The sequence below is a fragment of the Armigeres subalbatus genome, chromosome 3 (assembly GCF_024139115.2).
Source record: "Armigeres subalbatus isolate Guangzhou_Male chromosome 3, GZ_Asu_2, whole genome shotgun sequence".
NCBI lineage: Eukaryota > Metazoa > Arthropoda > Insecta > Diptera > Culicidae > Armigeres > Armigeres subalbatus.
Window position 1 is genome coordinate 92,721,607 of NC_085141.1, and position 14,954 is coordinate 92,736,560.

Below are 14,954 nucleotides of genomic sequence, written 5' to 3' on the forward strand. Positions count from 1 at the left end.
TTGAAAAAATCAGAGTTCTGTGCGTGATCTCTCTTGTTTCGGACAGCAGAACGATCGCGCGGTCGGACGAATTATTGTGATCTGCATTGCGCGGCCGGTAATAAAATTAATCAGTTCTGTGCGTGATCTCTCTTGTTTCGGACAGCAGAACGATCGCGCGGTCGGACGAATTATTGTGATCTGCATTGCGCGGCCGGTAATAAAATTTATCAGTTCTGTGCGTGATCTCTCTTGTTTCGAAGCGGGCTTGGTAGTCATATGGCTACTGCTTCTGCCTCATACGCAGGAGGTCGTGGGTTCAATCCCAGGTCCGTTCCATTCTCCTACTTTGTATCTTCCTCTATATTTCTCATGTTCTAGCAATCGCTAGAACTGGAAATGGACTTTCATACCGTTTCCATTTTTATTCCTATACCTTCAACTTGAGTATTCTAACAGTAATCTGCTAGAATTGGAAATGAACTATAGAGCTCGTTTCCTACATCCAATTAGAAATTCCATAAGTTACCTTCTCCTATCTATCACATTGGCAGCTCGTTAACCAAGACGAACCTCTGCTTCTCCAACCTAACCCAGAAATTCCAAAAAATTCCGCATGAACCCGTGGCAAGTGCAGAGGTATATTCGGCTTGCGGTGGGCGAGTGATTGCATCATCATTTCCTCCCCCTTCCCCCCATTGACTTGCATTCTGACGTGGCAGGCGCCAGTATGACCTAACAAATGAGATCACCAGTACTTGTACATTGAAGATGTGTGCTAGTCCCAAGCAAACATCTGTTGGTTCCCTGTGCAAGAACAGCTGATCTGGTCATAATGGAGTAGCAACTACGAGCAGTCAATCAAGCTCAAGCTCAAGCTCAAGCTATATCCATTTTTAAAAAATCAGTAAAAACAAGTTTGACCCTTTTCAAAAGATAGTCTGAATCAAATTTGAATAAACTAAGTATGCACTTTTCTTTTAACTGCACTTCTTAAATATTGACCAATAAATTTACAAAAAGTCAACTTAAACAATCAGAACACTTGCAAGTTCCCGAAAAGTTCTATTTTGGCTTTACGCATTTTATTACATTTCCGCATAACTTTTCAAAAGGACGTAAGTAAAATTTTTCATGAATTCTCGCTTAACTTTTCAAAAGGACGTAAGTAACATTTTTTTCATGAATTAATTTGAATACTGCAATCAATATTGTGATTCTCGAGATATTATAGCATTTTGCTCATTCACCTCTGCCTCGCTTAGTTGTGCGCCGCTAAGGTATTGTGTTATATTATGGTACTTTACTCAATTTAAGTGTAGAATATTACATCACAAATTAAACATAATTGCACTACTAATATCCACTTAAACAATATCCCGAACGCAACACAGGCGAAAGAAAAGCAAAAAACTACTAAACCTCGAACAATTTCACTTAAAATATCTTTTCGTAAAGGGACGACAATGTGCTACATACCTTACAAGCGAATGTGGAAAAGCTTACCGAAAGCTCACATCTATTTGACATTGGTTTATTTACTTTTTGCATGGCGCACAACTCGGCGCATGGGACCCGGCGCGTAACTGGTGAGCTAGTATGCTAATTTTAGAAAAGAATCGCAATAGCTTTCATGTTGTTCTGTTGATTGCAGTCCTCAAATTAATTCATGAAAAAAATGTTACTTAGGTCCTTTTGATAAATTATGCGAGATCTATAGTACAGCAGAAAGCGCAGAAAGTCCATTGCTGATAAACGTTCATTTCGAACAATACACCGCAGATTGCTGGTTAATTTTTTTTGACATATACTCTGTCTCGCTCAAACCAACAGCGAATAATCTAGCGACTACTTTAACGAACTATTTAAGGAACAGCTACTTTAACCGACCGTGTCCATTTAGCAAGTACGGTGTTGAACATAATCTGGAGATTAAAATAACACTTAATAAAGTTTAAAAAAACTTAGCAAGTAACCGCACAATATTGAGTAAAACAAATTAAGGGTGTAGCATTTCTGCATGCGGTGAATAAATTTCGCACCGTGTATATAACTGACAGCATGAATGTTTGTGTTGCTTCTTTCGTGCTTTATTGATGATGCTAACCTCTCAAGCAAAGTTTTCCAAAGCTTCAAATGTGGAACACGAAAACTAATGGACGAACACGCACGCGCTAGAGACCCGAAGCCGATGACTTCATCCGCCTCAACACAGCTGTAAAAGTTTCGTCGTTGGAAATAAAAATCGCATACCTACGTACATGCTTTCTCGTGCGCTCGTTACGTTTGCTGCCATTTTGTTTCATGCTTTGGAAGGAAAGAAGAGGCGTGTCATTAAGGCTAACTGCTTTTTGGTTTGGGTGGTTTGGTTGGTTTGGGTGGAATGATGGTGTAGTTTGGGCATATGGGTGATATGATCATAACGTTCGTTTTCATACACCTCCTTATTTCCATATTATGCGGCTTTTTTTTTTTCATTTATATTTATGTGAATTGTTGGTTTCATTTTCACAAATGTACTTGTACAATTATTACACAAAGGGATGCAAAATCAATGTATGACATACAACTATGTAGTATGATTGAACTTTAATATTACATTGGTGAAAAAACACTACGTGGGAATCAGGAAAGTTGGAAACATATCGAATTTTAATCCATATGTATTTTTCAAAACGCGCCGTTACGCTAATCATTGTATTTACTATCGCTAATCATTGTACTACCGCACGATCGCATATTTGTAACATATGCATTTTTTCCTTTCTCGTACAACAAAGTTGTACCGAAAGGCTATATGATTGCTAAAAAAAACTTGATAGAAGGCCCGGAGACCCATAGTGTTATATACCGATCGACTCAGCTCGACAAACTGAGTTGACGTCTGTTTTTTTTTTGTGTATGTGTGTGTATGTGTACAAATTTTGTAGGCACACTTTTTAGAACTTAGAATTATCCGATTTACTCGTAACAAGTTGCATTCGACGGGGAATTGTTTGCTATTGGAAATGGGCCCGATCATTGATTTTCGGAATTATTGAAAAAACATTGTTTTTCCCCAAAGGTCCCCCTTGAAAATTCAAAGAACAATTTTTTGAATGGTGGCAAGGCAAAATATTAAAATGATCGAAAAATGTGATCTATTCCCCAAAGAGCTTTTTTTTTGACCTTTCTAATGTGATTTTTTCAATATATTTTATAATGCACGAGAAAGGCATCATCACTGCTAGGTGGATTAATCTGGGTTTTTCTATCACACCGTGGTCCGAACGCTACATCTGAAGTTAACGCTGAATCGGACAAAATGAGGGACGAGAACGCCACGTGTTCAAAGGTCGGGCATCGAGCTCGAAATTGTGAGGAATTCAAGAAGTTGAAGCCCATCGAACGTCTTCAGTTGGTGAGGAACCGAAAACTATGTGCCGTGTGTCTCTTCAGTCATGGGAGCATGCGCTGTCGCAATAAAATGTTATGTAACGTTCAAGGCTGTCATGGTAAACATCATGCCTTACTACATAACGCTGATAAACCAGAAGAAGCTAATTGCATGGTGCACCTAAGAAGCACCAAATCATCCGTGGTATTCGTTCCGGTAACCCTCTCAAATGGAACTTGTGAGTTAGCGACTTATGCCTTCCTGGATGAGGGTTCTTCTAAAACGCTGTTGGAGAAAAGCGTGGCTACCAAACTAGGGTTGAAAGGAGCTGTAAGACCACTAGATCTAACATGGACTTCGGGAGTTACTAGGACTAAAAAAACATCGATGAATGTCCGTTTAATGGTGTCGAGCAGAGGATCAAACCAGCGATACTTATTAACGGATGTACACACGGTTGAACGACTAAATTTGCCAAGACAAAGTGTAAATTTTAATAAACTGGTGTCCAGATTCGATCACTTGCAAGAATTGTTTGTCGACGAGCAGAAGGATGCAGAGTCGACAATTTTGATCGGCCTGGACAATCTAGATTTGATGGCACCTTCGCGGATAGGTGGAACCGGAGAGCCAGTGGGATTACGCTGTAAACTCGGATGGACGACCAGTGGACCAGTAGCATCAATCGTTTCAGATGGGTTTTGTGGTGTGCACCAGTGTGATATTTCGTTGGACCAAGCACTGAGAAATTATTTCACTACAGAAGAGGCCGGAGTTACCTGCCCGTATCGCGTGGAATCCGATGAAGACAGAAGAGCTCGTGTTAACTTGGAGCAAACCACAAAACGTGTGGGTACCAGATTCGAAACGGGCCTGCTATGGCGTAACGATGAGGTGCGTCTTCCGAACAGCTATTCGATGGCATACCGGCGCATGCAGAGTTTGGAGCAACGATTCAAGAAGGACCCTGAGTTGAAAGACAAGATAGCTTGGGCAATTGACGACTTTGTAAAGAAGGGATATGCGCATAAAGCAACATCCGACGAGCTCAGCTCTAGCGAAATAGGTAGAGAGTGGTATTTACCATTGAACGCCGGTCAGCGAGAAAAAACCGGGGAAGATTCGGTTAACGTTGGATGCCGCAGCCAAGGTAGGAGGAACCTCGCTCAATGACATGTTGCTGAAGGGTCCAGACATGTTGGTCTCTATGTTGGACATTATCAACCACTTCAGAGAAAGGCGAATTGGGTTTGGAGGCGATGCGAAAGAAATGTTTCTGCAAATTCAGATGCGCCAGCAGGACAAGTGTTTCCAAACGTTTTTGTTTCGACAAGACTCTTCCAAAACTCCTGACGTCTACATTATGGACGTAGTCATATTTGGGGCGAAATGTTCGCCGTGTAGTGCACACTACACAAAAGATAAAAATGCCCGGGAATGTGCGAACCATTATCCGGAGGCCGCGGAGGCTATCGTTAAACGACACAATGTCGATGACTATTTTGATAGTGATGATAACGAAGACGTAGCAATTCAACGAGCGGTTGAGGTGCGGAAGGTACACGCGTACGGCGGATTTGAAATCCGCAATTGGGTGAGTAATTCACCATCCGTACTCGCCGCTTTGGGAGAGGAAGGCCAAACAACGAAAACATTGTGCTACGATAAAACGGCGGACGCGGAACGCGTGTTAGGGTTACTTTGGAAGCCGCAAGAAGATGTGTTCACCTTTTCCATGGGATTCAAAGAAAAACTGATACCATCCCTAGTTGAAAGCATGCGACCCACAAAGCGCATCATCCTGCAGTGTGTCATGAGCTTCTACGATCCGGTTGGATTTCTTTCTCCCTTGTTGGTGCATGGCAAGATCATCGTTCAAGAAACCTGGAGAAGTGGCACAGAATGGGACCAACCGGTGACGGATTATATCTTCAACAAGTGGATAAGCTGGACGAAACTCCTGCCAAATATTGAGAAGGTGAAGGTTCCACGGTGCTTTTTCGGAAATAATTCCATCGAGGCTGCAACTTGCATTCAATTACACATTTTCTGCGATGCTGGGGCTGACGCATATGGTTGCGTGGCTTATTTGCGGTATCAAGTAGAAGAGGATGTTCGCTGCTCTCTAGTTAGTTCTAAAGCGAAAGTGGCCCCTTTGAAGCTCACTTCGACGCCACGGTTGGAACTGCAAGCCGCAGTTATTGGAGCAAGAATGATGAATACGTTGCAATCTACCTTGACTATCCCGATCCAGGAAATGATGACGGTTTTATCCTGGAAAAGGTCTGACGGCCTTAAGTACAAACCATATGTAGCGCACAGAATTGCAAAAATAGTCCACACAACTGATATAAAATCATGGAAGTACGTGTCATCAAAAAGGAACGTAGCCGATGATGTTACGAAATGGGTATCTGGAACCACCGTGGATCTAGAAGGGAGATGGTTTAAGGGTCCACTATTCCTACATCGTAGTGTAGATTTCTGGCCAGAACAACCGAAAACGAAATCAGTGTTACCCGAGGAGCTTAGGCCTTGCTATCTGTTCCACCATATAGATGTTCCTCAACAAACTATCGACGTAGCACGCATATCTAAATGGAGAACACTTTTGCGAACAATAGCACTGGTGTATCGCTTTATCTCCAACTGCAAACGGAAGCAAATGGGACTACCAATCGAAGCAGTGAAAGCCGACTCACGACAATCAACAACGCCAGCTATCCTGGTTGGTATTCATCAACAAGAATTGGCGAAAGCAGAAAGTTTGTTGTGGCGAATAGCTCAAGGCGATGTTTTTCCGGATGAGGTGCGTATATTGAAGAGAAATGCTGAAGTCCCACGTGAACAGTGGAGCTACATAGAAAAATCAAGCCAACTATACAAGAATTCACCATTTTTGGACGAACACGGAGTCATCAGAATGGAAGAAAGGACATCTTCAGCAGTGTTTTCTGCATGGAGTACTCGCTTTCCTGTCATATTACCCAGAAACCACGTTATTACGACAAAGATTTTGGAAGATTACCACGTTCGTTTCGGACATGGATCGAAGGAAATTACAGTGAATGAAGTGCGTCAAACTTTTTTCATCCCGAAATTGCGAACAGCGGTTGGAACGGTAATTCGCAACTGTTTAAAGTGTAGATTACGTAAATGTAAACCAGTTACACCGCGCATGGCACCACTTCCAATTCAACGTATGCAACCCTATGTCAGAGCCTTCAGCTACGTTGGCATTGATTATTTTGGACCAATCGACGTCACGGTAGGAAGACACAAGGAGAAGCGATACGTAGCATTGTTTACGTGTTTAGTCGTACGAGCTGTACACTGTGAGGTAGCGTACAGTCTGAGCATGGAATCATGCAAGCAAGCGATTCGTCAGTTCATTCGAAGGCGTGGTTCCCCAATCGAAATATTTTCGGACAATGGTACGAATTTTCAGGGAGCCAGTCGAGAGCTGCGGAAGGAAATGGAGAAAATAAATCGCGATTGTGCTGATACATTCACCGATGCGAGAACCAAGTGGACCTTCAACCCACCATCTGCTCCTCATATAGGTGGAGTATGGGAGCGGATGGTTAGATCCGTTAAATCAGCGATGGGGGTGTTAAGCGACGGACGTCGAATGAATGACGAAATTCTTGATCACTACCTTAGCTGAAGCAGAACACCACCCTCCCCCTTGTAACACTTTTTGTATGGATTGTAACGCTCGGCTTGACCCCCTCCCCCTTCAGCGTTACGTAATTTGTGAAAGACCCCCACCTCGTCAGAGCAACCGACTAACAAGGCAGTCTCAATTTAGTTGTCACATCCTATCCTAGATTCAATACGGAAACAATGCACTGCGTCGCAGCATGCGTGAAATAATAAAAATGACGCTTGTGCGCGAGTGAAATTAGTTTTGGATTCCGGGAGGCTTGACCTTAAGTTCTGAAGGAAGGGTTTTCCGTTAAAAAAGCACGTGGTAGCTCTCTTTGAGAGTGCAAATCGCAGGATTTAGTCCGCCAGATTGAAGCTGTCAGTGTCGCCAAAATTATTTCATCATTTTCAGTTTACAATTGCTTGAGATTTGCAGTAAACGGAGAACAAAAAGGACTGGCAACAATGGGGAAGAAATTTATCACTCAACCCCAGCCGATTTACGAATATGAAATGTGCGTTTGTTGGAACAACATTTGAACTTCACTGTCATAAGACGAGTTTAGCACAATTTCATTTAATTCCACCACCTCGTAATACTTTAACATATACACGTATTTCGACCACAACTGTAAGGTCGTCTTCAGTGTCTCGACTTGAAGAAAACAATCGCAGCTTATGCTATTTATACTACGCTAGGTACCTTATCTAATTACCTTATATACCTACACTAACAAGGAAGAAACTTGAATAGCCAAGAGCTGCCGTTTCCTTGATCTTTATTCAACAGCAAGGTTTGTACCTATCGGTAGATTTCCAAGCTCTCAGCCACATCAAGTTTCCACAGTGAAAACATACAAATAAGACAAATAATCCAGATAACACAAATACGACAAATACGAGAAATAAGACAAATAAGACAAATAAAACAAATAAGACAAATATGCCAAACAAGACAAAGTAATTACTCCGAATGTTCCTCCAGAAAGTCTTTCTTATATTCCTCCAGGAGTTCTGTCGAATGTTTCTTCAGGAATTTCTCCGGTTAATTCTTCAGCAATTTCTCTCAAGTTCTTCCGGATATTCCTGCAAAAATTCCTCCAGGAATTCCTTCCGATATTCCTCCAGGAATTCTTACGGATATTCCTTCACAAAATTTCCCTAGACTCCTAGAGAATATCCAGCGGAACTCCTGGAGAAATATTCGGATACGTTCCCGAAGGAATATCCGGAAGAAATTCTGGAGGAATATGCGGAGAGATTTCTAGTGAAATATATGGAGGAATTCATGGACGAATATCTCTGGAGGAACTGCCTGCTGGCTGGTTGGATGGCCTCATATGCCCAATCTATAAGAAAGGGTACAGACTAGTGTGTCAATTACAGAGGATCCTGTCGCGTATCCCTATTTAACAGACTGAGACCGCTTGAGAAGTCCTTCGACAGCGAATACCAGGCAGGTTTTCGTGAGGGCCGATCAACGACGGATCAAATGTGTAGCCTGCGGATGATCCTTGATAAATTCCGGGCAACTTGCAAACTCACCATCTGTTCATTGATTTCAAAGCAGCGTACAATTCAGTGAAAAGAAATGAGCTGTGGTAGATAATGTCCGATCATGGTTTTCCGGCGAAAGTGATTAGACTGATACGTGCAACGCTGGATGGCTCGAAATCAAGTATTCGAATTGCAGACGAAGTGTCAACCTCGTTTGTGACCTTAGACGGATTGGAGCAGGGTGATGCACTTTTGAATTAATTGTTCAACATTGCACTCGAAGGCGCTATTAGGAGATCTGGCTTGCAGAGGAACGGCACTTTCATCACACGGTCGCATATGCTCCTGGGCTTTGCAGACGACATAGACCTCATTGGAATCGATCGCAGTGCAGTAGTAGAGGCATGTGACAATGACGTTTCTCGTGAAGTGAAAATACGTATTACTGCTGCGAATAGGCCCTTCTACGGATTATGTAACCAGCCAAGGTCTCGCAACATGCAGACGGAAACGAAATTTTCTCTATATAAGGTGTATCGACGCTGTAGCCAACCAGCTAACCTGGAGGAGTATCCGAAGAAATTACTGGAGGTATATCCAAAGATATTCTTGGCGAAATACTCAGAGTAATTTCTGGAGGAAAATCCGGAAGAATTCCTGGACGAAAATCTGAAAGAATTCCTGGAAGAATATCCGCAGGAATACCTGAAGGAATATCCGGACAAATTTCTTAAGAAATATCTGGAGAAATTCCTAGTGGAACATCTGGGAGAATTCCAGGAGGAATACCTAGAAGGAATATTAAGAAAATATTATCTGGTTTATTTGTCTTCTTCTTCTTCTTCAATGGCGCTACAATCCAACTGGAATTTGGCCTGTTTTTTATTAGCATTTTCTCAGTTAATAATTGAAAGCTTTTCTATGCCCGCCATTGCATGAGTATGTATCTTGTGTGGTCAAGTACAATGGATACACAATGGCCAGAGAGTCGAGAATGTTTCCCAGCCGAAAACATCCTAGATCGGACCGAGAATCGAACTCGCCGTCTCCGTAGTTGCAATTCAATGCCTTTGCTCGCAAGGCTGCTGAAGACCCCAACTATTATGTGTATAAAGCTCTTCAATTCTAATTTCCAACAAAAGTCTGCAATATCAATTATCATTAAATTCCTACTTTCATCGAATTATTAAAAATACAAAAAAAAGCGACAAGGCACATCACCTCGACCAATTGAATTCTTTGGAAAAAGTCGAGAGCAAGGTAATCTATTATATTTTTTCGAACAGTGGACATGGTGTTTTCGCATTTTTCATACGTGTCTGTTAATAGATAAGATATAAGCTGATATAAGCTAGAAGCTCAAAATCAGACATTTCCTCATTCAATTCCGTAGCATGAAGATTTAACCTTAATAAAAAAATTAGAATTTAGGCGTATTTCGTTTCATTTGTTTTGATGGATGAGCGAGCGAACATATAATAAACAAAAAGATGCCGATTCGCTTCGCTTGTTCGAGCAGTAGAGCATGGCATGTAAAAAATCACAATTGTGTAATAGGTCTAAGAGTCTCATTACAGGTGTACATGGAAATCACCCGAACACCTATGCTCCATTTAGACAGCTCTGCTTTATCTTGCCCACGACAACCCCCGCTACAATCAAGCGGCTTAACTCAACAAACTAAATTCCAACGAGTCAACTTTGACAACGAACTGTTCATAAATCTAAGCTTTGGTTCTACCACTCACCTGCAAGATGTAACGAGAGCAGTCGCCTATCGCATCCTGAGTCTGCATTGTTGCTGCTGCTGCTGTAACTGTCGACGACTACGAAATAGTTGGCCAGTGGCGCTGTCACCACCGGTGCTGGTCGTTCTTGCTGTTGTTACTGTTGCTAGTAAATCCGTTTCAGTGTCAGTTTCCAGCCAATCAGCCCCGGACCAGGTTCCAATCATTCTGGCACGCTGGTTCCTCCGTTTTGGGCCACCACGTGCAGCATCAGAACTCACTTACTGGAGGGGCCCGGTATGCGTTAAACCCTCAATCGCGGTCGGCGGGGCGCGCGCGCGGTGCGGTGGCACCTTCGATTTTCGATCGACACACACAGAAACTATTCTTCCACGGCGAGCACAACGGATTTATTCTTCACTACGGCACACAGCACCGTCACCCGTTTCTACCTTGCGGGTTAAATTGACATTTTTTGCATATTTCCCGCGATTAAAGGCCAAAGATTAAGTGGCTCCCCATAGGGCTTCGCCTCGGCAAGTAGTCGCACTGAGAAACACACATACACCCGCCTAGTTGCAGCTGTTGGTAGTAATGGCTTGCAATCTCTGCAGCATTATTTACACATTCTTCCACTTGGACATTTATTGATTTGTGTGACTACTACGTGTTGACTGCTGCTATGCACTTTCAATTACATTTTTCGCTACCTATTTTGAGAGTATCTCTCGATATTCGAACTTTTCGGTCAAGGAACAGGTGTACCGTTAATATTACACAACAATCGTATCACTGAGAAGATTCTACTTCACCTTTATCTTTCTTATTGATGTATTCAACGCACTATACTAGGGGAAAAAACAACGCATTATGAAGTCGAAACTGCACAGTTGTCGTTGTCGCTGTGTCAAGGATTTCTCATGTTAACCACATCGAATCTCACAACTTAGGTCAAGCACAGTATTGAAGATTCCTAGAAAGAGACAAGAAAATAATAATAGGTCAGAATAATGTAGACGATAAAGTAGCGTTTCGAATTCTATTTTTGCCTTTCTCGTACAACTAAGTTGTACCGAAAGGCTATCATTTCACTCCAAATTCGAACTTTTGATAGAAGTCCCGGAGACCCATAGTGTTATATACCATTCGACTCAGTTCGATGAGCTGAACAAATGTCTGTCTGTCCGTGTGTGCGTGTGTGTGTGTGTATGTGTGTGCGTGTGTGTGTGCACAAAATGCCATAAAAAACATTAGCCAAATTTTCACATAGAAACTCTTAACCGATTTTCTTGCAACAAGCTGCATCCGACAGAGACTAAAACGCTGTTGATCACTATTGAATTTCATAATAATTGCAAATTGCGAAAAATAGATAATATTAAAATAGTGATGAGACATAGTCACATAGAACAATAATGTGTTATGAAAAATGCCTTGCATCTATGAATCTTTTAAAAGTTTATCCGTGGCTTGCTCCCATTAAGAGTTTCATCGTACTATAAAGATGCTCGTGTTGCACGCATTTAGGCGTAAGTATGCTCTTCTTTCAGTTTCATAGTACTATGAAATTGTCCGTCAAAATTCAAAATTCGAGCATAGGAAGTTCGAGAAACTTTTGGCAGCGCCATCTATCGTCTACTAGTGTAAATTTTCTATCATAACATTAGACGGTGTAACTGTTTTGCCTTTCTTGTACATCATCAAGGTGTAAACGTAAAGGCTACATTTATTACCTTTTTGCGCGAGAAAGGCGCCATCACCGCTAGGTGGATTAATCTGGTTTTTTTTTGTGCATTTAATTGCCAATGGAAAGTCCTTTTCTTATTATAGTGGTATATGTCATATGATAAATTAATGAATACGACAATTTTTCAATGATGTAATGGAACCGAATTTCCTGTCGAAAAATTTTTTCCAGGAAATTCGAATGAAAGGAATGTGGGCCATTTTTTCCGAGGAATTTGTAATGTTTTTTAAAGTCCTTATTAGAGTGTATTGAGTTGTTAAGGTACACTGGGGGAAGTGGAAAAAGGGGGTAAGTGTAAAAATCGACTCGAAAAATTGGAATTGTACATACTTTACAGTTTTTACCACATCATAACATTATGCAAGCATATACTTTGATGCTCACACTAATACTATGTTGAAATTTATATAATACATACACTAACACGGTTAGCGCTTAGCGGTTAGGTTTTGCGAAAAGTTGATTTTTGCATTCATAAAATCAATTCTTATTTGCACCAATTGTTCTTTTTTCAAGTGAATTTATATCACAGGTGACCATTCTAATACAATTAAACTAATCCCATTCAATTGGTAGTGGTTTGTACCAAGAAAGCAAATAATTCAAAGATTTTACACTTACCCCAGGTATCAAATACTGCGGGGTAAGTGGATAATGTTCTAATTACGCAATTATTTTCTTCCCTCCAGGGTTCATTTCGATAGCTGTGAATCTGAATATGTCCCTTCTTTGTTATCATTGTGATGCCAATGGGAATTGGACTCATATAAATGAGAAAATGCCTGATAAATCCACCTATCGGTATTGATGCCTTTCACATGTTTTACATATGAAAAAAATGTATAACAAAGTTAAAAATAGCACTTATAGGTAAACATATTGAATAATTCACATTAATTTTTATTCATAACAAGTTTCGCCGTTGAATGCTATTTGTTTTGCGAACAAATTTGTCAAGGACAAGTGCTTAAGAATAGCTGATAATTTCGTACGTGCTTTGCGCACACACATACATACAAATACGCACATACGGACATCATCTCAATTCGTTAAACCAGGTTGATTGGTTCATAACCCTGTAAGTCCCATTTTTCCTTTAAAAAAAACTAAGTGTTCGAGAAGGCAAAACCAGCCCTCCCCAAGCTATTACGAGAATTCCTTGAGGATCTATTCCGTTAAGGTAATGAAATTATTCCACAAAATATACTCAGAGCAATTATCGTATTGATTTCAGTTATATGTAACTACTCATCACTATTGAAGGTCAAGTTAACATGGGTTTTCCACTTACCCCATCCCACTATGGTAAGTGGAAAAACAACTCCTAATTTTAAAATCTATTTCCATAAATTTCAAGCGACAAAAATGGTATGGATTACCGCACAGTTGGTGCAAAATTGACTTTTTTTGATAGTCTATTTTGATTGAACACATTTAAATCATTTAAACTGGTTTTACACTAATTCAAACATGCACTATCGATTTTTCCTTTTCCACTTCCCCCAGTGTACCTTAATTCAAGACAAAATTTTCAAAACGACTTATCTGCTTTTGTAAACAAAGATTCAATCGACGATTTGACGAATCTGATAGCTCTCCCACGCAAACCAACACCATCAATAGGTAGGTGAAGGTTTCCGCTTCCTATTGATGGTGTTTGTTTGCGTGGGAGAGCTATCAGATTCGTCAAATCGTGGTTTGAATCTTTGTTTACAAAAGTAGATAAGTCGTTTTGAAAATTTTGTCTTGAATTGTAGAGTTGTTCACTATACGCATTCACTACAATCGGTCCAATTTAAGGATGTGTTTGAGAAACACCGGGCAAACGCCTACTTTTAAGAAATTAATCACATCCACCATTACCAAAGAAGAAATAACATTCACCATTGTCTTAAACCGGGCCAGCGCCTACTTTAAGGTGATTATACAATCAGTCCCGTGGTGAATTTTAAATTCACCACATGTTTTTCCACTCCCATCTTCAATAGGTAAAATACGACATAATACTTTTCATACAGTACTGAAACTGAAGTCGATTGTATAGCATAAGTAAGCAAATGATTCTACGATTGTATCACCACTATGTGCGTTATGGTTCTCTCAATCCGTGCTCTTGAAAATCGACTGAAAAAAGCACGTGGTTTCCAAGATGGCCGATTTGTGGCTTTGTTGTATAATCACCTTGAAAAAAGGAATCACATCTACCACTGCATTGATCCGGGTGAGCGCCTACTTTAAAAGAAGAATTCCCATCCGTCATTTCCGCAATCCGGGCAAACGCCTACTCTTCGAAAAAGGATCACATCCACCATTGCCTTATTTCGAGCAAACGCCTACTTTTAAAAAAGGGATCACATCTACCATTATCTTAACTCGACAAGCGCCTTCTATTGAAGAAGGGATCACATCCATCTATGCCTCAACCCGAGCCAGCGCCTACTTTATCTTTTTTCAGTAGGAAGTTCCTAGAAGTTTTCAAAGGATACTAGAACTTTGTCAAACATACCATTGCTCACAATACAAAGTGTAAGCCATGATAAGCAAATCAAAAATAAGGCACGGAATGGCATTAATGTCATTTGACACTAATCGGCTCTTAAGCCGCCAATATCAGATTTAAAGAAATGATTTACTGAAAAAAGTTATAGGGGCCTTTAGGGGCTACATGTTTATATATAGAACACAATTGAAAATAGCTTGTGAAAAAGTTATTAGCAAATGACATCGAACCAATTTCTCAACGGCCTTGCCGGAACAGGAGGGCAAGGACATTGGGCGTAATTTGGAATCGTCCAGTGAAGGGACGTTATTGTTGGGAATCGGGACGACATAGCTCTGTCTACACTTTTTCCGGTAAAGTACGGTCAGGCCACGATTCATTTATCATGTTTAGGAACCGGAACCTTGTTGACAGCTGACATTTCTTCAACATAAGGTGTTTCTTTCCATTTGGTCATGAGGGTTTTCCGCTGCTCCAGGA

At 40.9% G+C, this 14,954-nt stretch overlaps 1 protein-coding gene across 7 annotated transcripts in view; it reads right to left on the bottom strand.

The window, feature by feature from the left end:
- LOC134227009 (unconventional myosin-IXb-like) overlaps nt 1-14,954 on the bottom strand; it is a 261,892-nt gene that overhangs the window by 190,509 nt on the left and 56,429 nt on the right. For 3 of the 7 annotated variants that reach the window (XM_062708183.1, XM_062708186.1, XM_062708181.1), the window contains one exon: nt 10,249-11,200. In XM_062708183.1, the coding sequence (XP_062564167.1) occupies nt 10,249-10,296 (48 nt within the window). In that variant the 5' untranslated portion in view covers nt 10,297-11,200. The remainder of the gene's footprint in view (nt 1-10,248; nt 11,201-14,954) is intronic. The other 4 variants (XM_062708185.1, XM_062708184.1, XM_062708188.1 and 1 more) reach the window with 4 other exon arrangements.